This window comes from Calypte anna, chromosome Z, assembly GCF_003957555.1.
Source record: "Calypte anna isolate BGI_N300 chromosome Z, bCalAnn1_v1.p, whole genome shotgun sequence".
NCBI lineage: Eukaryota > Metazoa > Chordata > Aves > Apodiformes > Trochilidae > Calypte > Calypte anna.
In genome coordinates this window covers 40,023,454-40,047,429 of record NC_044274.1, presented here as the reverse complement: position 1 = coordinate 40,047,429, position 23,976 = coordinate 40,023,454, and the positions used below count along the sequence as shown (strand labels likewise).

The 23,976-nt window shown below is 39.3% G+C and overlaps 1 protein-coding gene across 4 annotated transcripts in view; it reads right to left on the bottom strand.

The window, feature by feature from the left end:
- Nucleotides 1-5,429: 5,429 nt before the first annotated feature.
- Nucleotides 5,430-23,976, bottom strand: part of PIP5K1B (phosphatidylinositol-4-phosphate 5-kinase type 1 beta) — an 83,964-nt gene continuing 65,417 nt past the window's right edge. For all 4 annotated transcript variants that reach the window (XM_030467078.1, XM_030467079.1, XM_030467077.1 and 1 more), the window contains 4 exons: nucleotides 22,438-22,593; nucleotides 20,051-20,195; nucleotides 13,073-13,190; nucleotides 5,430-6,130 (listed from right to left, as the gene is read on the bottom strand). In XM_030467078.1, coding sequence (XP_030322938.1) covers nucleotides 6,128-6,130; nucleotides 13,073-13,190; nucleotides 20,051-20,195; nucleotides 22,438-22,593 — 422 coding nt within the window. In that variant the 3' untranslated portion in view covers nucleotides 5,430-6,127. The remainder of the gene's footprint in view (nucleotides 6,131-13,072; nucleotides 13,191-20,050; nucleotides 20,196-22,437; nucleotides 22,594-23,976) is intronic.

Sequence of the window (23,976 nt, the reverse complement as noted above, 5' to 3'; positions counted from 1 at the left end):
CACGAAGTGTGCTTGTTCTGCACCTTCACCTCAGCCACTGTTCTCAGACCCAGGAATATTGTTCAGGGCTGAATCTCTGCAGGTACCTGTTCTGGCAAAGCAGATATATAAGCCAGGTAGATATATAAGGATCTAGAGTCTGGAAAGGCTGAAATGACAAGCAACGCTACCCACCTACTTTCTCTGCTTAATAAAAGCCCAGGCAGGGCAAAAGAAATGTGGAATTTATTTCTGCCCTACAAGGACTAGTGATTGTAACTACAGGCAGTTCCTACACACCACAGGTACTGACAGCAGCCGAGTTTCAGCCTGACCTGCAAATCAAAATACCCTGAAACTGAGTTGTAATCACAGTCATCTCTTAAGCTGTATGGTATAATCCAGTTGCCGTAGTCATGCTCTCCTACAGTTCCTGCCCTTTTCTCTGGCAGGTTTTAAAATTACAGCACCCATAGCTTTTCCAGACCTGAGTAGGAATAGAGGATTGCCCCATTTTTGATAAATTAGACAAAATCTGCAAGGCACACTGGCAGTACATGGAGGGAGCAATAGATGTAGGACCAGGGCTGGTTCAAACTTTACAGGAAGCCAACTGGACAACAGATTCACACCTCAAAACTGGAGCAGCACCAAGTCATTCAAAAAAGCTGCTGAGATACCAGTTCCTGTAACTGCACTGGTACAAGCAGCTAATATGGACCATTTCAGATGACAGCCACTGGTTTGTACAGAAACTGGTTTGGCTTTGTGAATACCTGAATCCATGGAAAGGTACAATATTACAGGACACAGCATCACACTCAGGGACTCATTCTAGGGCAGTATTTTATGTGGCTGCTGGCATTCTGATCCATTGACTACTGTAGGTAAAACATTATCCTGAGCCATTGAGTGAAAAAAACCCAAAACAACCCACATAATTTATCAAACCTTAAGTATGTTTAATAGAACTTTTGATGATGTGCATCAGAAAGCAGTGAAGAGAAAGGAGTTTATGTAGGCGACTGGCCAAATACCAAGTTATTTAAATGCTGGTGTTATCGTATTAATTATGTGTGAGGATGTTAAGAGTCTCAGCTATACATTTGTTACTTGAACTGAGAAAATAAAATAGGCTTACCAGATGAGAGATGGAACAGATTTTATTCTGATGAAAAAGCTTAAAAAACCAAAACACGTTCTGTGGGAGCACAGGCAAGTTTCATTTCACTCAGTCAAGTAAGGAGCTGCCATCTTGCAATGCTTTATAGAATCAGTCATCAGGTTTCTCACCAAAACCTGTATTCTTTTTTTTTCTTTTTTTTATTTCAAGCTGAAGTTATTTTCTACCACACAAGGGTTCCCCAGGAGTCAGTACTCTGGGTCCAATCCTGTCCAACATGTTCAGCAGTGACTTAGATGAGGGGAGAGTGTGCCTCCAGCAAGTTTGCTGATAATACAAAACTGGAAGGAGTGGCTGACACAGCAGAGGGTCATGCTGCCATCCTGGGTGATCTGCACAGGCTGGAGAGTTGGGTAGAGAGGAACATAATTAATTTCAGCAACAGCAAGTGTAGGGTACTGCACCTAGGAAGGAATAACTCTATGCACCAGTACAGATTAGTGGCTTACCTGCTGGAAAGCAGCTCTGTGGAAAAACACCTGGAAGCTGGGTGGAAAACAGGGTGACCATGAGCCACCAATGTGCCCTTGTGGTGAAGAAGGCCAATGGCATCCTGGGGTGCATCAACAGTGTGGCAAATAGGTTGAGGGAGGTTATCCTCACCTCCTACTCTTGCCCTGGTAAGGGTGCATGTTGATGATTGTGTCCAGTCCTGAGCTTCACGGTTCAAGAAGGACAGGGAACTGCTGGAGAGGGCACAGGAAAGGCCTACAAAGGACCAGAACATTTCTCCTATGAGGAAAGGCTGAGGGACTTCTAGTTCCTTGAAGACAGCCCACATTCATATCACTTCTAGAAGAACCTGCTTACATTTTTGCAGCTATAATGGTCTACATACTGAGATAAGGCCTGTAGGGAGAAATAATTTTTAGAAGACTGCAGAATGCATTAGAAAAGTTAAAAACTCCTTTTTCATACCTTGCTGGGGAGGGAAAGCAGCTGGAAGAATCGAGGAATTCTTGTTCTTTTATGTAGCATTTGATGTAGTAAAAGATGATGTTTGTTTACACACCTTGCCGTTCTTATAAAATGAATGTCAGAAGTTATTTTCTGGTATTATTCAGGTAGTTCCACAGTAATTTTTCTCTTGTTAGTGCTAAGGCTTGGACAACAGGCCCAGACCAGAGTTGACCTATAAATGAATACTGTCTTTTTTATTAATAACCTTTGTATCGGTGGGTATTGTGTTGGGTTATAACAATAGTCATGCTGATGCCAGCAACTAATCATCTCAAAATATCATTTGTGCTGACTTGATGTCCAGAGACAATATTTTAGGAAACTCTAGCACCCACATCCTGAACTCTGGCCAAGTCTTGGTCCTGGTTGGTCAGGGGGGTAAACCAGATAGCTCCCCATAGCAAAATATGCAAGTCATTCTGATTTGCTGATTTTTTAAGCATCTAAGCCTGGGCCCTCTTCCAGCAACTTCAGATGCCTCACCTACAGGTGGGTGCACATTGCAGGATTTTCCCACTTGCCAGGAAGGGTTCTCCAAATCCTCACTGTGACCAGGGGCTCTGGATGATCAGATCTGGACCGTGGTAATGTATGGAAGTGGTGGTGATGTGCCTTTCCTAATCACTATCTTTTCTCCTATGTAGGAGACTTGCTGCGATACCCTGTATATTTTCTATCTGTCTGCTTGAGGTATTTTGTTCTGCATTTTTCTTATTTGGTTGTATTATTTAGCTATCACCAGTAAACCACATCTACTCTTTTCACTGTGGTGTCCAAGTTTCATCACTATCCTCAATTGGCAAAACGGTAACATGCAGCTCGCAAATGGAAATGTTCATCTCGTTTGTAAGGTAATGACAAATCAATGAATTAGTGTAGTCTTAATAATTTTCTCTGATATTAGCAATCTCATATACTGAACGTTTAAAACAATTGTCAGCAATGTTCAAATAATGATGCTTACAGGACACTACTACCAGATCATTCACAGAGTTTCAAAAGGGGCCTGAGGCAGGAGGCTAGTAATTTTAACAACTTTCTGCTGTTTTCACCTTTAATCTTGTCACACAGGTTTACGTTGTTTATACCACACCACTTTGGTATCAGTATTTTTGTGGCTGGTGTAAAACAACAGCAAAGCAGTTCCAGCTGCTAAATAGCTGCAGGGTGAGGCTCCATGCCTTCAGTCTGGAAAGAGCTGATATCTTGTTGGAAGCAGATGCATACACCTCTGGAAATGGGTCACCAAGTGGTTTCTATGAAGAACAGGTGGAGTGCACTACTGACTACTCTTTTATCACTGTCTGGTGTTTGGGGTTTTGGGAAAGAGCATTGAGCTGTATGAAATTCAATTGCCTGAAGTATAAGCAAAGCAAACAGAAAAGGGACCTTGAGATATGTGTATTTTCAAACATTGGATTCTAGTACAAAGTTGTTGGGTTTTGTTTGTTTGTTTGCTGTTCATTTTTTTCTTTCTTTTTTTTTTTTTTTTTTAATTGACAACAATTATTACATGCTACCAAAGGCAAAACTTGCCCTCTGAATGCCATATGGTTAAGTCAAAAGGTTACACAAGTTTGGAGTTATTCATTACTTTCTTCTAAGCAGGCATCAACCTGTGCTTTTTCCTTCTGGGCAGCTTGCAGGGCCAGAGTATTCAGATACCACTGCACACAAATAGCCCATGTCTGTGACCTAATTCTTAAATTTTTGCTCCCTTTGGTGAGTTCCATCTGTTTGGACATGAAGAAATAGACCAACAGGTTACTTTACTAGCCCAGGGGGTTGATTATACCTTCTGTGTATATTTTATTTTTGACTTGACATGCACTACCTTATCAGATTTATATGTATGTTTAATAGTCATTAAGTTTTCATCAAAGCATACCAAGGCAAAATCCAGTGCAGGATGAAGAGAAATGGAATACCTAGGCACAAAACACACACATCTTTCAAGCTCCTTTGACATTTGATGCTTTATACCAATTCACACCTCAGAGAAAGAAATAGGTTCCAAGTTGCTGATCATTAACATTGCTTAGCTGTAATCCCTTTTCCCTCTTATGGGCACAAACACAAACAAACCAACAAAACCCAAACAAAATCTGAACTTGTAAGTGCACATGCTTTGGAGATTTCTCCCAGTAGACTCCATAGTCTGTACAGGATTTCCTTTTGCAAGTATTAAACAACTGTTTTCATTTATCAGTGACTGTGTTAAAGGGATTGTACACCAAGGATGTCTGAGACTCTGAATAGTTTAGTATAGACATTCTGGGTTTGGAGAGAACTGCTGGTTGGGTGTCCTTCAGGGTCTTCCAAAGGACAAATGAATCAGACACTACAGTTCATTAGGTAACTGGGAAAAAAAGTGACATGTATGTACTTTATGAAGGGCAATCTTGGTACTTAAAAGTAAGAAAGTTCATGTTTTTCTCCAAATAAGACTAATTTGAAATACCTGCTGTGTATGGAGATGCATTCTAAATAGATGGAGATGCAGACACTACATGTAGATGTACAAAATGTTTTTGCTCACAGGGCATGCAGAATGGTCTCTTGCATTTTGCTGAAGAAGAATTACCTTGCTGATATTAAGCAGCCTAATTTTAAAACTTGGAAAATAGGTAATAGCGAGGCACAGGCTCTCTAAGTTAAGCCAGAGACTCTGCATATTTAAGAGAAACCAGCACTTTTCTATTTCTCTGTTATTTACATTAAGGAATTATGTAACTAAGGAATAATACCCTCCTCTTTGTCACGGTTCTATGATTACACAAAAATAAATAACCTACCCCACCCTGAAGCCTTGCAAAAAGTCTTCAGAGGTAGAAAACAATTTTAAGAACTGAAGTTCTGAATTCTGACTTTGCCAGTCTGTCAGGTTTGCTAGTTATTCCTAGAAGAAAGGTTATCACCAATAACTTCCATAAACTTTTAGAGTGACAGATGTGTAGTTTTTAAATACACCACTCCATCAAAGCAATGACCATCACTGGATTGATGGTCACTGCTGCTTGGGGTTATCTCTCTGCTGCTAGGGAAATCAAGGAAGCCGTAACAGTTTCTGTAGTTACCTCAAAATGACTGCCTATACTGAAAAAACTGACTTGCTTTTATAAAGCAGTGACTGCTGAATATGTTCCTTTGCCTTTTCTGCTTCAATTTCAAGATTCCCCTCTTCACTGTAGAGCTGGTAGAAGATAAAGACATATGCTATGTTATAGAGTGGTGGTCACCTCAGGAAGGTACAGAAATGCCGGAATTATAAGCCCTGTACAAATCAAAAGCAGGTTGACAGCTGTGATAGTCTTGAAAGCAAAATATTTTATTCACCAAAAACCCTATAGTTTACAGCAGTATTTACCAAATAAATTATATAATTTCTCTTTTACAAGAAATAAACTAAGATCAAAAATATTTCAAAGCCAGTACGTGTAAACAGCTTAAGGCCTTGTTATAAATAACATTTTTTAATCCTTTTCACCAGAAGTGAAAGTATCTGTATAGGCTAATTTTCAAATAGTATGTTGCTGAGGTTTGTCCTAACCCTTGTATAGCAAAAATTCCAATTTCCACTGATATGGAACTAAGTGATTAGAATTTAAGGGTCAAAACATTAATTTAATTCACCACTGGGCTTATTTTTAAATCATTAAAGCAGATAACAGATTTTGCTTGTGCATAGTTACAGAATGCATGCAAATGAAACCACGAGAGAGATAATACGAAAATACCACTTTCAAATCCAAAAAAGGTGATTGGCAATATAGAAAGCAGCCCAAATACACAGTTCTTCACAGTTCAGCAAGCAACAGCAGATGACAGCAACGTGTGGAGGGTTTCACATTTTTGCTAAGTCCATCAATCCTTTCTATGATTCAGAGATCCTGACACTTCTTACTCTTCTTGTAGGCTCAACAAATTCCTCCTTCTCAAATCAGAAGTGCAGAAAACGCTCTTCAGTGACCATGGTCACTCCTCTTACTCTTTATGTATTCTTTCTTACTGGAAATACAGAAATTACATGTAAAGTCAAGATTGGTGTTTATTTGCTTCCTTACAGAATTATAAACAGGTTACATCTTTCTTCCTCTAAAAGGGCTGCAGCAGTTTGGCAGTGATTCTTTTCTTACCTTGCACACTAATCAAAAGCACCGTGTCTCTTTTCTTCACCACAGCTAAGCCCTATGGTTTTGCAGACACTGCATTACACTTGTATTACATGAAATAGAACCACTTGATGCTGCAAAATGCTGAACACTGGGTATCAGAGAAGGCAGTCCAAACTCAGAGCACTCAGCAACTTGCAACAGCTTTTATTACCTTGCAGAACTGATCGGGGCCTTTGTTAAAGTATAACGGGAAAGACTGCAGCCTTTGTACACCACATAAAAATGTCCTGTTAGCTTCTGTGTGGTCCACTTTCCCCACTGAAAAATCAGTTTGATCCAAAAACTTTCAAGCATAACTGATGTTCTAGTCAGTGTCACAGCCATCATTCTATTTCACAAAAAGAAACCACCTCAACTTAATAATGTTAATGACTTAGTTTTCTATGGTGTTTTTTAGAGAAGCAGTGGTTATGTAATACAAGCAGTTGATCACTTTTAGTATCTCTATGGAGTCAGTAATCTCTATGGATTAATAGAAAAAACCCTCTGCTGAACATTAAGTACTACAACTCATACTAAGGATAAACTGACAGCTCAACAAAATATTGCTGTCAGTTGAATGAATTGCAGCTAATGTATTCAGCACAGAATAGGACAATGAACCAAAACAGAAACATCCATAGTACTCTAAAACCTTATTTAAAAATCTAATAAAGGCTTAAGTTCCTATGTATTAAACAGATTTTTAAGGTCACCTTTAAATTATACTTTTTGATAGAAATATTTAAGTAACCTCTAGATATTTCAGCAACAATCTAATTGTGACTAAGAACCAGAATAAAAAACCTCCAAAAGCATTTTTAAAGCTTATCTTAGAAACAGGTAACCAGTAAAATTAAATCAGTTTTTAGTTACGGCTTATAGCTCTAGACCTTGATGATTCAATACTGTTCTATGCTAACCTTTAAATCTCTAACTGTATTCTGCCTAACTGTTATGGGAGTTCATAATCTCTGATGTTAGTGAGCACAGTGATGATTTCTCAGACAGGGGCTGTTCTCTCTCTCCAGGTCGCTGTTGTCTGTCAATACTGCCATATTAGCACTTCAATGTGCTACTGGAGTGAAGTAGTATGCACTTAGAGGATGCAGAATAAAATTCAAGGAAGTGATGCTTTAAAAGAGGAAATGGTGAGTCACAGTAAATGAAGCCTGCAGAAACACAGCAACATATCAGAACTGCAGTATGCAGCCCAATGTGACTGTACACTTTTTAGCTTGTTTTCACATGTCTCCTGTCTGGAAATTGCTTATTTTTCAGCCACTTGTTATTACTCCACAACAGCACCCTGAAGAAAACTTCGAATTTATTAGAATTGAATCAAGTGTTATAAAAGACAAAGAAACAAAGTATTTCTGTATGAAAAACAAGCACCTCATCAAGGAGCTATGGTGGAAGTACAATCCACCAGCCCAAGCTGTATGTGACTAGGATACTTAATTCAACCTAGCTGCATTCAAGCCAGCTGGGAATTTTCTTCTCTGAAAAGAGTTTACACTAGCTGAGAGGGCTTAGGGTGCTAAACTGAAAATAGCTGAAGGGAGAATATATTTGCAAGAGAAAGTAAAGGCAAAGATGAGGAGTTAGACAGTAAGCTGGCAGCTGGAAATTTTTAAATATGAGCTAAGAAATGCTCAATGTGACAACTTTGGGAGAGAGAACAGAGTAAATGAGGAAAAGCACAGTAGAGCTAAGAAGAGGCAGACAGCTGACAATTTCTAAACAGCCACTGAACAGACCAATATTTGTAAATCTGCTTATCTGTCCATCTACAGCAGCTTTGAAATTCAAATTAATTTCCAGCAATGTTTCAAGGCTTCATATTCCTATAATAAAAATGGCATTTGGACATAAACCACAAAATAAGTGTAAGTAATTATAAATGTAGTATCATCATCTATGCAATTCATCTGACACAAGTCATAGCTATACTAACCAGGCTTTATGTATGTTGGGCTCCCTCATAGTATCATAGAATCATAGAGTTGGCTGGGTTGGAAGGGACCTCAGAGATCATCAAGTCCAACTCTTGAATCACCGCTGCGGTTGCTAGACCATGGCACTGAGTGCCACATCCAGTCTCTTTTTAAATATCTCCAGGGACAGAGAATCTACTACTTCACTGGGCAGCCCATTCCAATGCCTGAAATGGAATCATGGAATGGTTTAGACTGGAAAGGACCATAAACATCATCTAGTTCCAACCCCTTTCAGGGGTAGGGATGCCTCCCACAAGACCAGGTTGCTCAAAGTCCTATCCATCTTGGCCTTGAACACTTCCAGAGATGAGGAATCCACAAGCTGCCTGGGCAACCTGTATGGTGTTCACCACTCACTACAAAAATTTCTTCCTAACAGCTAATCTAAACCTATCCTCTCTCAGCATGAAGCAGTTCTGTCTTGTCCTGTCACTAGGTGCACTCACAGAAAGTTCCTCCACAGCTTTCCTACAGGGTCCCTTCAAGTACTGGAAGGTTTTTGTGTAGTCTTTTCCAGGCTGAACAACTCCAACTCCCTAAGCCTGTTTTCATAGGCTCCAGTCCTCTGATTGTCTCTGTGGCTCTCCTCTGAACTTGCTCCAAGAGCTCCATGTCCTTCCTGTGCTGGGGAGTCCAGAACTGGTCACAACACCACAATAATCCAGGTGGAATCACACAGGAGCAGGGGAGAATCACCTCCCTGGACTTGCTGGCCACACTTCTTTTAATGCAGGTCAGGATATGGTTGGCTTTCTTGGCTGCTCATCAGCACATTTTCTTTCCTTTTTTTTTACTGAAGGTCTTACCAATCCTTTGCAATCATATCTTCACTGGGAGTAATGTCTACGTGGTATACAAGCTTTGTGAGCCCTCCCTTGAAAAATGAGGCATTGCTGTGTTTCCATGTAAGGATTTCTGTACTACATAAGAATCTTCTGTTATAGTTAAATAAACAGAAGTATTTTTCAAGTAAAATAGCTCATTAATGAAATCCTACAAGCAGGGCATTTATATATTTTAATCCTGTATTTGCCACCAGATGACTTATGATGCACAGCATTAAAAACTTCAAAGCTTGTTGCTATGCTATTTACATGCATGTTCTTGTTCTACTGTAAGTATAAAGGAAATCAAGCCTATTTGAAGTCTATCAATTAAAGTAATTCTTAATCCTTACTACTCTGGTTGTACTAATACTGGAGTTTTCCAAATAATATGTTAACTACCCTTTTAAAGTAATTTCAGGGGTAGGCTGAGAAAACACAGTGGAGTAATTCTTAATTGCATACGTTGCTCTTTCAGGGATAGGAAACTCCATCAACGAATTTCGGAGTTCACTGCAGTACAGAAGGAACACAGTGAGTTAAGTTACTACTTTCTCAGAGAAATTAACACTTTTAAAGTCCCCTACTTCAGGTACCAGCCCTTAGGAACACTGGACCAAGGTCTACAGGATGGCTATACTTCCTGATGTCTCTCCTAAGAAAGTTTTGCAGGACTTGGCCTGTATGTCCTACTAACCAAAGTCCTTAGAATGCAGAAACTTCTGCATTCATCTTTGTTGACATTTTAACACTTTTCTGCTTATGTATCAGATGATGTTGCATGAACCTACAGAAGTAAACAAGGCTTCAGTTGAATTTTAAAGAGACTACGTTTATTTCCAGAAGAATAAGGAAACACTGTTTTCCTCTGTTGTTTTCTGTATTTTTGCATCTAAGTCCTAAATAGTAGTGTTACCTTCTATATTACTGGCTTATGTACAGGGAAGCTGGAGAGGGGCTTTTACAAGGGCTTCTAGTGAAAGGAGTAATGGTTTTAAACTGGAAAAGGGGAGATTTAGGTTATAGATTAGGAAGAAGTTCTTTAGTGTGAGGGTGGTGAGACACTGGAACAGGGTGTCCAGGGAAGCTGTAGAAGCACCATCCCTGGAAGTGTTCAGGGCCAGGCTGGATGGGGCTCCGAGCAACCTGATCTAGTGGGAGGTGTCCTGCCCATGCAGGGGGGTTGGAACTGGATGATGTTTAAGTTCTCTTCCAACTCCAACCATATGGTAATTGTATAAAATAAATTGGAAAACCTGCTGAGTGCAACCATGGCTAGTCATACTTTATTCATAATAGCTTAAGTTATTATTTGGGTTAAAAGATTTCAGAGTAACCAAATTGATGTAGCTTTAAAGTAAACTTGAATTTGAGGACATTCCTAACTGCTGCTTAGAGGCAAGTGTGAGTGGCAAGTGTGCAAAATCCTGGTTTGGTGAAATTGGTCTTGGTTAAGAACTGAGAAACTCCAGGCTAAGACTAGCCTTTCAATTACAAACTCAATGTCCCCAATGTCCCCACACCTGTGTCCTGGAACAAAAATATTTACTGTTACCAGGTAAATTCTCAGTTTTGACATCAGCTGCTCAGTGTGAGCCTGCAGGGTGTTCCCTTCATGTAACTCCCCAAAACCATTGCTCTTACCTGTAACAGATTTTTTTTTTTAGTATGATTTGTGCTCCACCCCACCTTACTTGACTGTCTGGATTTTTGAACACTATTCAGCCAAATGCCATTTTAAAACTGTTTATTACTAAGTTAAGACAATATCATTTTATTACAGTATTTTTTCATTCATGGGATCAAAAATTCATAATTTTTAATTCACTAGAGAACTAGAATTTGCCCAAGAAGTTTAGCATTTCAAAGCAGAAGGCAAAGACATCAAAGGATAAGTGGAGTAAGGTATTTTTCATTGCAATATCTAGTGGGTAAGACTAAATCAGCTTGCCTTGCACTAGAAACACAGACAATGATTATTAACTATGGGATTAAAGGAAAATCTGGGAATACCATTTAAAGCTACATTTTCTCCTCATGCTTTAAGAAGGTCAAAATGTGTCTTGTAACCTTTTCAACTGAGGCTTAAATCAGCTAATGCAAACATCATTGATTTATTAGAGACACAGATTAAAAATTACTGACCTGTTCTCAGTGTTCTTAAAACCATAAATCTTTCCCTTCTAGCCTGAGTTTAATCATCCTCCTATAAACCTAAAACTACTTTTTGCATCAGCATACATGAATCAAACTAGCACACATCACTGATGCTCCAGTTCTTCCTCCTAGGCTATCTGTTGGTATACATGCACTTGTGGTGACCGGACGTAGTATTCTTACCACTCTAAATGGCTAAGGAGCATTTCCCACTAACTCTAGTAGGTGTGTTCATGCACTCTGTGTGTATGCAGGTAACACAGCTCTGAATACTGCCCTACAGGTTTGTTAGTTTGAAGCACAATTCACTTATCCAATTTGCTAGCAAGGTTAGGCTGCATGTGATTGCTTATTTTTCTATTTCCCATAACATTTCAGGATTTTTGAGTCCCTCTTTATAGATGATTCATGTCAACGGCCACAAGCACAATTCACAAGTCCTACAGGAATATTTTGATTTAACAGACTACTTGAGTACACAGCTAACTAAGTCAACTCTATACCTAATTGGCCACTGGTACTTCGTACTGTCTTGTTTCAGTGGAGGCATGACAGAAAACAACTCCTCCATGTGTGCTGAACTATTTAATTAGTAGCAATAAAGTAGGTATGGTATGTATGCAAGAGCTGCTGCTTAAACAGAAGGGGGAAAAAAAAAATCAGACACAAACATGTTTCCTCTCAACACATGGAGAAGTTTTTCAGGATGAACAATCAAGTACTGCAACAATCTCTGCACCGATGAGTCTCCATTCCTGGAGGTTTTCAAGATACGATGGAGACAGGGTGGCTAGATCATCTCATCCAGGCTCCCTTTCCCAACCCAATGACTTGACCAGATGATCTTTTGAGGTTCTTCTTCCAACCAGGGCTCTCTTATATTCTATGATACTTTGTACCACAGAGACAAAAATCAAGAAACTCTAGCGACGGGAGAAGAAGAATTCAGTGAGCTTTTACCTAAAAAGGGAACAACTATGTCTGTGTGAATTATTTATACAGCTTTCCTTTTTGACACTTCCTCTTATAAAATTCTTGTCAAAAAAGTCACATACATTTATTTATGAAAATAGAGGGAAAATATTACTAGAGTGCTATCAGAATTATTTAAGTTGTGCTTTATGGAAAAAAAAACTTCAGGGAAAACCAAGCTTAACATACCTCTCTCTCCTATACTTATACTGAAATTTTAATTTTCAAAACAGCCTAAAAGAGATGCAGAAAACATCATTCAATTTGATCTGATTAAGTGTCTACTGCCTCACATCTGTGGAATGTGAGCTGTAGAGACTAATGGCATTTTTATAACACAGGTGATTTGAAGGTAATCAAGATGTAGACTTTGAGCATATCTTTCAGCAGGCAGGTAGAGTGCTCACTAGGAACCAAAACAGCAAGGAAAAAAGGTATTTTTAACCATAGTCCAGCCACCACAACTGGACGACCCTTTGGAGCTGGAAGGGGAGCCATGTAAACACAGAACTCTCCACTCTAAAAAAAAAAAAGTAATTTCCACATTGTGGAATACTTAACTTGAAGAATTTTTTTCCCCCTCCTGTAGATAATATGGAAAAGCCCCTACCATTAGAGAAAACTGGAAAGGCATTTTAGCATACTGCATTATTAACACAATAGTTAATAGCCATAAAGATTCTTGAAGGATTTTCTTTGGCAAGGTTCTTAAGTTTATCTGTCTCATACAAGAAATAAATTAGTGAACTCTGGATCTTGTAGCTAAGCATGTATCAGTCACTAAGACCAAGTCAAAGAAATTATAGGAGAAAGAAGCCCATCAAAATCAGCCTTGTAACTTACTAAATAGACATCCAGCACTGAAGCATTATCATTCTCCGTTTCCGGTGTGCTCTGCTCTGAAGTCAAATAGATGGCACTGTCTTCTAAAGTGAATGTTGAACTTGAAGGCAACACGTTGCTGCAAAGAGAAGGCAGACCAAAAATACCAGTTACAGAGAACTTAGTCATAGCTGAAAATTTTAAAATCCACTTCTGTCTCAAAAAAGCTTCAAATACTTGAAAGGGTGGAATGCAAATAGACAAATATAGATGTAAAGACAATGACAAGGTAACTGGCAGCTCACATTTGACTAATGTACAGAAACCACAGTTTCTACTTTTTGTGTTAACTACTATTTTTTCAGGAAGTAATTCTTTTCCTGAACTCTTAATATTTACTTCAAAAATGAAATTATGTTAACAGAATGTGTGATAATTTCATTAATTACAAAAGAAGATACTTCCCCATCACACGTGGTATAAATTTTGGCAGCACTTGTTAATTCAAAATAAGAAAAAAGGTTTGGTAATTAGGCACAGTAGCATTAGACTTTCTCATGCAGATACAGGATCACTTGAGCCAGCATCTCAGAAAAGGATGTGGGAGAAGAGCAAGAGTGTACTGTAACTACACAGCTCTGCAAGGGAAGCAGTATTGACAGAGGAGGTGCACTGTATTAATTCATTCATAGATCTAATTTTTTGTTCTCTCCTATCCACAAAGAATATGAAACTGCAAATGCTTCCACACAGGAATCTTGTTTTGTTCTGGAAATGCACTTTGAACCACAAAGCTGAAACTCTCAAAGGTGTCTGAACGGAGTTAGCTGCCCACTATCACCTGTCCTCCCTCACCAGCTGCCACAAACTATTAAGAGTCCAGGCTGCCTTGAAAACTGTCAGTTCTTATCTACGTAAACACAAGGTGAAAAGCAAACAATTCTGCATTATAACTGGGCATGCAAACATGGCCACAGTCATCAGTCCAGAACTTACTAACTTCCACCTCCCTTTGTAGTACTTTGTAGTTTAAAGTATGTTTCAGATGGGTTATGATTTCAGAAAGGGTGAAGGCAGCATGCAAAGTAGTAAATTAATTCAAATGCTCAAAATGAATCACCAGTCACCTTCATGCCATAAAAGCATTAAGTTCACAAAGTTGCATTTGCCACACTACAACATTCGTTCAGTTCTAGAGCGTTTTAGTCTTGCTATTGAAAAGATGCCTATTTTTCTTGTCCCAAAGGTAACCCAGCTCCCCCTGCCTTAGCATTTTTCTCACACTGGTCACTTGTATTGTATTGAGCAATGTTTCAGTCACATCAGTTTTCTGCCAGTGCTTCATTTTACTGAAGGGGAGAGGGCAGACAGAAAGGGAAAAAATGGATTGTTGCCAAATGTTAGGCTGTGCTTTATCATCTCCCACAAAATAAGCTCTGGCATGCAAGATACTATTTGGAAAAAGGCAAGCTGGTGAGAGCTATGTCACTTTTGCTTGCAGAATTATTATCTCTGTTTTAGCACAGTTCAGGCAATGTGCAAAGGCCCATATATGAAAACCATGTGTGTGACACGAGGTGAGTGTGAAGTGAGCAGCTACAACTACTATTAAAATATGCAAAACTAGTGGTCAAACTCTTCTTCTGGAAACCAGTGTTCTGCATTAATAATAAACTGGCAGGCTGTGGCTTTCATCTCTGCATCAGTTTAGGTTAAAAAAGCAAAAATTTGAAGTAGTTATTCCTTTCATTGTCACAAAACTTCCACCTTTACTGATGCTATTTTTAACTTTGTTCACTTCCAGAAACCCTCTGGAATCTGTATTCAGAAACAGCATGTTAAGAAAAGTCAGACAAGTTCCTAAAAAGGTCAGAATTTGGTTACGTGGTAGTGAACTTAGTAAAAAAAAAGGAGCTTTAATATATAGAAACAAATAATATAAATATATAATATTTTTGTATTTATATTAACATACAGAAAGAAAAGGGGTAGAAGAAACTACAAAGATGCAGTAGTCTTACATACAAAAACCAGCAGCAACTGAAGTCCCTTGAACAAAATCAAGCATGAAAGAGAATGAAAGAACAGAGATGCCAGTCCACCTTTTTTCTTACAAAGACCACAACTTATTTGCAGATAGCAATCTCCTTTGACACTGAATAATTAGAGATAAACTCCAAAAGGAAGACTCTTCTCCTGCATGAAAAATTATTAAAAAAGAGAAGTGAAGGGCAAGTGTTGCAGGACAGTTTTCTTTCATATACCTCTGTTTAGTAACTGAAGGTTCTTCCCTGTGCAGAAGAACATGAATCATCCACTTTGTGAAGCTAATCTGTCACATGTATAAAGTGGATATTTGAAAGGAAAAACCGAGAATGACAGTACACCTCAACGCATTAAAAAGCTCTTCAGCTTTGAAGAGCTGTTGTTGTTCAACAAATTATAGCTATCAGCACATCAATGAGATTATGACAGCCTTTTTTGAAATTAAGTAACTGAGCTGAAGCTGACATTTACATGGAATTTCTGAATCAAAGAGTAAAAACAAGCTACTCTTAATCTCTTAACAGCAACACACATCAGCAGTTGGCAACCAGAAGTTCAAATTTCTGCAAAAGCATCATCAGATATATTGATCAATAGCTTTATGCAGAATTCTACTCTGGGCAAAGCCAAATTGTGAGAGTCGACGGAAGAACACAAAAAATGTCTATATACATGTTTATCAGTAAAAACTTCAGTGGAACAGAGGTTTTGTACAATTTCAGCAGTGCACTAAGTTGTCATCCTTAATTTTTAGGCTGAAAAAGAAAGAAAAAGCAAGCAACCCCTGCATTTTTTTAGTTACTTTCTCCCATTCAGTAATGCTTAGCTACAATGAGTGTGCTCAGCTCTGCTGTTGTCATTTCATGGCTAAAACAGTCTATTTTATCTTATTTTTTTAATTAAAAGAGAAAAAAGAAGTAATTCAATTACAGAAGAACTGGGAAAGCCTTGTTTTTCTTTAAGCCACAATTAAATATTGCTTCAATCACAGTAAAATTTCCATTCTTTCCCAGGGGGATTCCCCAGTGTCTCAGTGCTTCTGTTCCAAGCAACAAAGCATTCAAGTCTTTTTCCTCCACCTAGCTGCTTATGAAGATTCAGATAAATTTGTCTAAGCTTTAGAAGTGAAGAGTGGTGGGTGGATAGACTGAACATTTGAATTTACACACAGAAGTTTGTTTACAGAGAAAACCAGATTGGCAAAAGATGTGATTAAGTATTCCTTATACCACAGAAACTAATAGCTGCATATCCCTTTCATTAAGGAAACAGCAGCATCCTTTGCTTTGATTTTCTAAGCTGTCTTTGAAAAAGTTATTCAGTAGTATGTCAAGTCATGAGAAGGAGTGGAAAATCCTTGCAAATGTCAATAGAAACAATAAATTGTCAGTTCTGTTATCTTATTAAATGAATACTTGACATCACTTATGACAAAACCACCTGACTGAGAAATAGCTTCATAGAGTAGAAACCAGCTGTCTTCTGACAAACAAGTCTACATTTGGTGCATGGCATGTTTGTCAATTTGTACTTTTTTTATATAAAGGTACTCTTGTGATGAAAAATAGTTGGTTTTTTTGTTTTGGTTTTTTTCCTTCCCCCTCCCCCCTTTTTGTTTTTTTTTCCCAGCCTCCCATTTCACTAGTTTTAGCAGTTCCTCTTCACACTGATGGGGTAACACTGTGAGTTTCCTCCAATTCCTCAAGGAATGAGGAATAACTTGGTGAAAAATAATCAGCTAACAGTCTGGAAAAACACTCTGAATTAGATATATGTTTATGACTGATGTTCAGTCTCCCTCTTTCGCTTTCATTACAAATCCCTAAATGCTGCTTTGCATTTAGCTGCCAATTAGTTCTGCTAGTTCCAGTCTGTACCAAGTCAGAACTACATAAACCCTCCTCACAGGATAAAGTCTCAAGAGTAAGCTTTGGCTCAACAAATTATCTCTCTCTGCTTAATCACAATGGCAGCAGTTCCTTGCTTCCTACCTAATGAGTGCTGAGGACTCTCAAGGACAGGTGGCACTGAGCAACTTTCTGATAGCACTGAGCTCCTTTCTCCTCCCCTCCTGGGGGAAAAATTCTACTTATGGTGTCAGATACCGAGGGCAATTACTGTGAAAAACCAAAGTTATAAATACAGCATGAACTTCAAGGTATTTAGAACTATTATTGTTCTCTTTTTAATGAGGCAAATAACAGCACCTGTATTCTTACTGGTACAGGCACATACTGCTCATCAGCATTAATAGGAGTCAAGGAGTCATACAGACACCGTATTATTACTATGCACATGGGATTATCTCCTTTTATTACCCTGAATGGGATATTTCTGACTGGTTACAAGGAAATTTGTGTACTCTCTACTTTGTGCCAGGATACTCTGAAGAGGGAGGAAAAAGCCTGATGAAGAACATGTCAAAACATAATTTTATTTAGTAGCTCGGAGCAATGTATCATAGTCAATTGCATATTTAAAGACTGAAAGGAGGTTCGTATTTTAAAATAAATTATTCAGGCTTTGTTTCAAAGACTGCTCCAAGGGTTCTGTTTCTCAGAAACAAACGGCAAAGTGTTAAGTCCTGCAGTGGAAGAGGCTGTCCAGAGAGGTGGTGGAGTCTCTGTCTCTGGAAACATTAAAAACCCACCTGAATGCCATCCTGTGCAACCTACTCCTGGTGAACCTGCTCTGGCAAGATGGGATGGGCCTAGATGATCTGCAGAGGTCCTTTCCAACCCTTAACATTCTCTGATTCTGTGATGCAGAAGAAAGCAGAAGAAACTGCACGTGCTCAGAATGATCTTGGGAAAATTAGTTTAATACTAAGCACACTTAGTGCCTTTCTTAAATCCTAAAAGAAAGACACTAGCTATGACAGGGAAGCTAATCCCTATGAATCATATATACTGAAATTATAATGTGAACCAGTACCTGGTCAGGACAAATAATTGCCGCTGAGCCCTAGCTGAAGAAAGCACATCCAAATAAGCAAGGGTTTTACTTGCTCAGCCCCTGTGGCAGATCTCCTGGCTGCAGAGTAAGGCTTTATATTTTGGCACAAGATAAAAAGAAAGAGCCATGAATCTATGAATGTTGGTGCAAATTCTGTGTTAGAGACCAGTGTCCTGTTGTACTGATAAATTCAAGGTATGCAATCCTGGACTGCAGACACTAAGCTTCTCATCTCATTTTGCAAGAAAAGGATGTGAAGGGTAATCACATAAATGACACTACATCTTAGGCTATTTCATTGGCAGAATCACAACTGAAGAATAAACTAGTCTAAATGTACAAAGTGAGATCTGCTAAACGCCATATTTATTTTAGAATTATTTTGCAATATCTTTATAGTAAATTATAGTGGACCTACTTAAAGCTTTGTGGAGAGCAAAGAATATGTGAAATGTTTTATTTTCAGTAACTGAACTCCTTATACAGACAACTCCACAGTTCTCTTTTGCTGACTGATGCGAGTACAACAGTTCTGTAGTTTTATTTGATGCTTAATGGTAAATCAAAAAACAAAACCCAAACAAAAAGTACCCTAAAATTTTATTTCTAGCAAAGGTAGAACTTAGTAGGTGACCATGGAATACTGAAGTCCTCCAGCTGGCTTTGTCACAAACTGGACAAGACTGAGAGAATGTGAATTGAAAGACCTCTATTTCTACTATGTGTATTCATTAGTAATTTTATTTCCCACAGCTTGTGTAGATGCAGTTTGGGACAACTTGTGATGGTTCTTCCTAATTATAACTTCATGTTCGTTACATCCCAAATCATCCCTTTGTCCAACACTTTATAGTAGTATATCAAATCTGTGGAAGATGGCACAGCAGTGAGATTTATTTCAACTTGATGAAAATAGGAGCTGCAAATAGTACTTAGATCAAGTCACTGCAAGTCCTTTTACTTCTTACAAAAATTCAGTTGGTTAAATTTTAATACGAGGTAAAATCCTACTGCCTCAAGATTGCTTTTAAAGTAACTTTTTTTTTGGACAACATTCAGCTTAAGGAACTACATCTCAGCACATAAGTAAGCTTATCAAATTTGTATAGACACATGTAGTCCATGATTCCATATTAATTCAAAGAAAATTCAAGACACTTGAGTTCACAAGCAGTTATCCTTCTTGATGAAAACAGATTAAAGATTAAGCAAACACTGTTCTGCAGTACAACACATGGTAAAGAGTTCACAAGCAGCAAGACCACACAATACAGCACATATCAGGTGTGCAGAGTGCAGGCACATACACAGACAATCTCCCAGCAAAACTTACTGTCCTAAGCATGGTATTGGACAGTCACAGCTAAAGTTCATTCAAATACAACACAAATCCCATTCAAGCTAGCTGAAGACTGTACTTCAACCATTTGCACAACTCTTACTGAGACTTTCCTGGTTTTATCCTTCCTGGGTTAAAATTAGACAAGATCTCATCACACCCATGGGTGAAGTTTCAAATAAATTAACTTCAGAAAATGGTAATTTTGAAAAAACTTAAAGCAGACCATTCAGCACCATACATTCAGAAGAAAAATCAATTTGAAAGTAGTCCCTTTACCCAACACATCAGTTTTCTGTGGCTGTTTCAGGCTATGGCCAAGTTACAAGAAATATTTCCTACCCTGATTTCAATGCAGTTTGGTTTATGGCACAGACTGAGGCCTAAGCAAGTTTTAAATGCCAAGTTCAGTTTTGGAACATGACAAAAAAGTATGCTGTAAAATTTTGCTGTGTTCATGCTTCCTAGTTTGTGACTCCAGCCATAATACATTTAACAAAATAATATGTAATAAATGATAAGGGCTTACTGCAGTCCACCTTCACCGGAAAGGCTCAAGACTGAGCTACAGAGATATTTGCCCCTCCTTTTGATTTCACAGAGCCCCCTTCCATTGCACACGTTGTTAGACTTTTAAGAAAACCACATTAGCAGCCTACCTGCTAGAATCGATCACAGGTTGATCTTGTTGATTATGGTCATCCCCATTCAAGGAAGAAGAAGAAATTGTGGTTGCCAAGGAAGCTGCTTCAAACAGATACGGAGTGCTCAACACTAGATCTGGCCGATGGCCTGAACTTAGTACTGTATACACAAAAATAAAGAATATTAATGAATTTCATTTCAAATCAAATCAAATAATCTTTATGCAAAGGTATGGAATCACACCATGCTTTCAACAGCTTTTTTAAGCTTCTAAGTATGTTTGAGTCGATGAGATTCTATTCTACTATTCATGTGCCTGCAGAACACACAGCAACCTCAAGGTCAAATATTAAAGAATGATGTGATTACCTGATTAGTTTTTCAAAGTTCTGGGACTACTATCACACTACCAAGACCCAGTTTTCAGACAGGATTAGGCAGATGGTTGTCCTTTAAAGTTGGCTGCAGACAAGCTCTGCAAAGGGTAAAGTCTGTATCTCCTCAAGAAGAGCGTAAGAACAATGAACTAAGTTTCAAGACACTTCATGTGACATGTTAGTTTAAATGTCGGTGAAAAGCATAGCAGTGTCTCTGCTCTGATTCTGCTACTTGAGCTGGAACAATTTAAGATCCTCTGAAATCCAGAGGATAGCAACATACTATATATATACTTGATTCTGACTTTCTCTGCTCCTGATTGTCTGTTCTGCCAAATATCATACGATGGTTAGGGCTGGACAGGACCTTAACAATCATCAAGATCCAAAATGCATGGATCATGGGCAGGGCCACCTCCCACCAGGCCAGGTTGCACAAGGCCTCACCCAGCCTGGCTTTAAACACTTCCAGGGAGGGGGCATCAACAACCTCCTTAGGAAACCTGTTCCAGTACCTTACTACCCTCATGGTGAAGAATATCTAATATTGTAATATCTAACCTGAATCTATTCTCTTTCGGTTTAAAACTGTTACCCCTTTTCCCCTTCACTACCCTCTCTGGTGAAAAGCCCCTACCCAGGTTTCCTGTAGGCCCCTTCATGTTCTGGAAGGCCTCTAAAAGGTCTGCCCGGAGCCTTCTCTTCCCCAGGCTGAACAGCCCCAACTCTCTCAGCCTCTCTTCACAGCAGACATGCTCCAGCCCTTTGATCATGTTTGTGGCCCTTCTCTGGACCCTCTCCAACAGGTCTGTATCTTTCCTGTGCTGGGGGCTCCACAGCTCTATGCAGTATCCCAGGTGTGGGCTCACAGGAGCAGAGCAAATGGGCAGAATCCTCTCCCTCTCCCTGCTGCCCATACTTCTTTTGATGCAGCCAAGGATGTAGGTGGCTTTCTAGGCTGCAGGCACACACTGGCAGCTCATGTTGAGCTTCTCATCTACTGACACCCCAAGTCCTTTTCCTCAGGGCAGCTCTCTATCCATCCTCCCAGCAGCCTGTATTTGTTTCGAGTTGGCACCTTCCCTGGTACAGGACCTTGCACTTGGCCATCTTGAACTTCATTAGGTTGCCATGGGCCCACCTCTCCAGCCTGTCAGGGTCCCTCTGGATGGCCTGCCTTCCCTCTAAGGTGTCAGCCCCACCACACAGCTCGGTGTCATCAGCAAACTTGTTGAGGATACGCTCTATCCCACTGTCCATGTCTCCAAAGATGTTAAACAGCTCTGATCCCAGTACTGATCCCTGAGGAATGCCACTCGCCTCCACTTGGACACTGAACCATTGACCACAACTCTCTGGGTGAGGCCATCCAATCAATTACCTGTCCATCGAGTGATCCATCTGTCAAATCCATGTCTTGTCAGTTTGGAGACCAGGATGTTTTATGGGACAGTGTCAAATGTCAGATTATGTCAGTTGTTTTGCCACTACCCACCATTTCAGTGGCCTTGTGGTAGATGATAACCATATTGGTCAGGGACGACTTTCCCTTAGTGAAACAATGCTGTCTGCCACCAATCACGTCCTTATTTCCAAGTACCCCAGTAGATTTTCCAGGAGAATCTGCTCCATGATCTTGCCAGGCATAGAGGTAAGACTGACAGGCCTGTAGTTCTTTGGATTTTCCTTTTCCCCTTTTTGAAAACAGGGGATATGTTACCTTCTTTCCATTTAGTGAGAACCTCACTAGAGGTTCACCATGGCCTTCCAGATACAGTGGGCAGAGGTTTTGAACTGTATCCACCAGCTCCTTCAGGACCGAAGGATGGACCCTACCAGGTCCCATAGATTTGTGCAGATTCAGGTTCTTTAGATAGACAATATGACTAACAAATCTCCTCATGAGAATAACTTGACTGTGAAGTTTTGAAAGATCGGCCAGATTGGAAGCTAACAGGGCTTCTAAGGATTATATTAAATTCCTTCAAAGACATTGTTTAGCATGTTGATTTGAAAGACGTTACCTTCTTCATCAAGGCTGGCATAGCTCTGTCCTTCAGCAAGAATGTCATGCTTCTCATCCTTCCACTCCTGGTTAGCTGCACACACTACTTCTTGTGATGTTGCCTTTAGGGCTGTGATAGAATTGCACCGTTTCTTTGAAGGTGAAGGCTTTAAAGCTGCATTACAGAATTAAAACAGGTGTTGAGAGAAGTGTCATTTTATTTCCTTTTACAACTTTAGCAGCATATAGCAAGCCATCTATAAAGCTAGAATTTCTGAATACAAAGAGCACATCCAGATACAAAATCACTTATTAAATATGTTAAAACTAGGGCCAAAGACTTTGCTAGTTCATCTGTGGGTGAAGAACTTTGGTCTTTTTCTGAGTTTCTTCCTGCTCATTGGCATAAAAAATTCAAGTCAATTAATCAATTTTGACATTAGTAAGTTACCAATCTACTATGGAATATCAACCCATGTAACCAGCAACAGAATGATACAGAAGAGGTTATGATCATTTAATTGAACTGTGAACTACTGCTGTATTATGTATGTGCTACTGACTTTACTGACATGTGTGAAACAGCATCTTCGGGTAAAACAAATACTCTTAAAATGATGATGGCTTGTATACTCAGGTATAAGCAACTCCTCTGTAGTTTTTACCAGGGCCTGCCTACTTACAGTGGCATTTTGGCTGAAACTCTAGGATCTGACTATTGCCACTAAGACTGAACCATGACATTCTTTTGCAGTTCTTCTGCAGGAGGATGCCAAGCAGTTCATTCAGTGTTTTATCAGTTGCTAGATATTGAGCTCCATGCACTGGCTTGCAAAGGCATTAATTTATATTGTGCCCTACTACTAGGTTTAAAATGCCACTTGTCTAAAGACTGAAAAATAGAATCAGATCAAGAGCTCCAGGATACAGTTAAAAAATGACATAGTAGGTAGCTGCTGAGCTAATCGCTTCCTGAGGCTTAATCTGTTTACTATGCTTTTATTGTTATTTACGGAGGTTTGTTCTGTGCACTATGGGAAAAAATCACATATTCAGAACAGGGGTTAAGAGTTTAAACTGAAATATCCAACCTGAAATTTATAAACAAAGTTCCTTAAGGCAGAACACTCTCAGCTCTTTATTTGATGTAAGACTTATACTGCATTTGAACCATTAATTTAGGTTGAGACTGGTTCTCCTCCCACTCTACTCTGCCCTATTGAGGCTGCATCTGGAATAGTGTGTCCCAGCTGAGGGAGCTGGGTCTCTTCATCTTGAAGAATGTAGAGGTGACCTCAATAAAGTTTATAAAAATATAAGGGCTGAGTGCCAGCAGGACAGAGTCAAGCTTTTCTCAGGGGTGACTAATAATAGGACAAGGGGCAATGGTTATAAACTGGACCATAGGTGGTTCTGTAAAAATATAAGGAAGAATTTTTTCACTGAGGGTGACAGAGCACTGGAACAGACTGCCCAGGGAGGTTGTTAAGTCTCCTTCCCTGGAGACATTCAAAGCCCACCTGGACACGTTCCTGTGTCACCTCCTGTAGGTGACCCT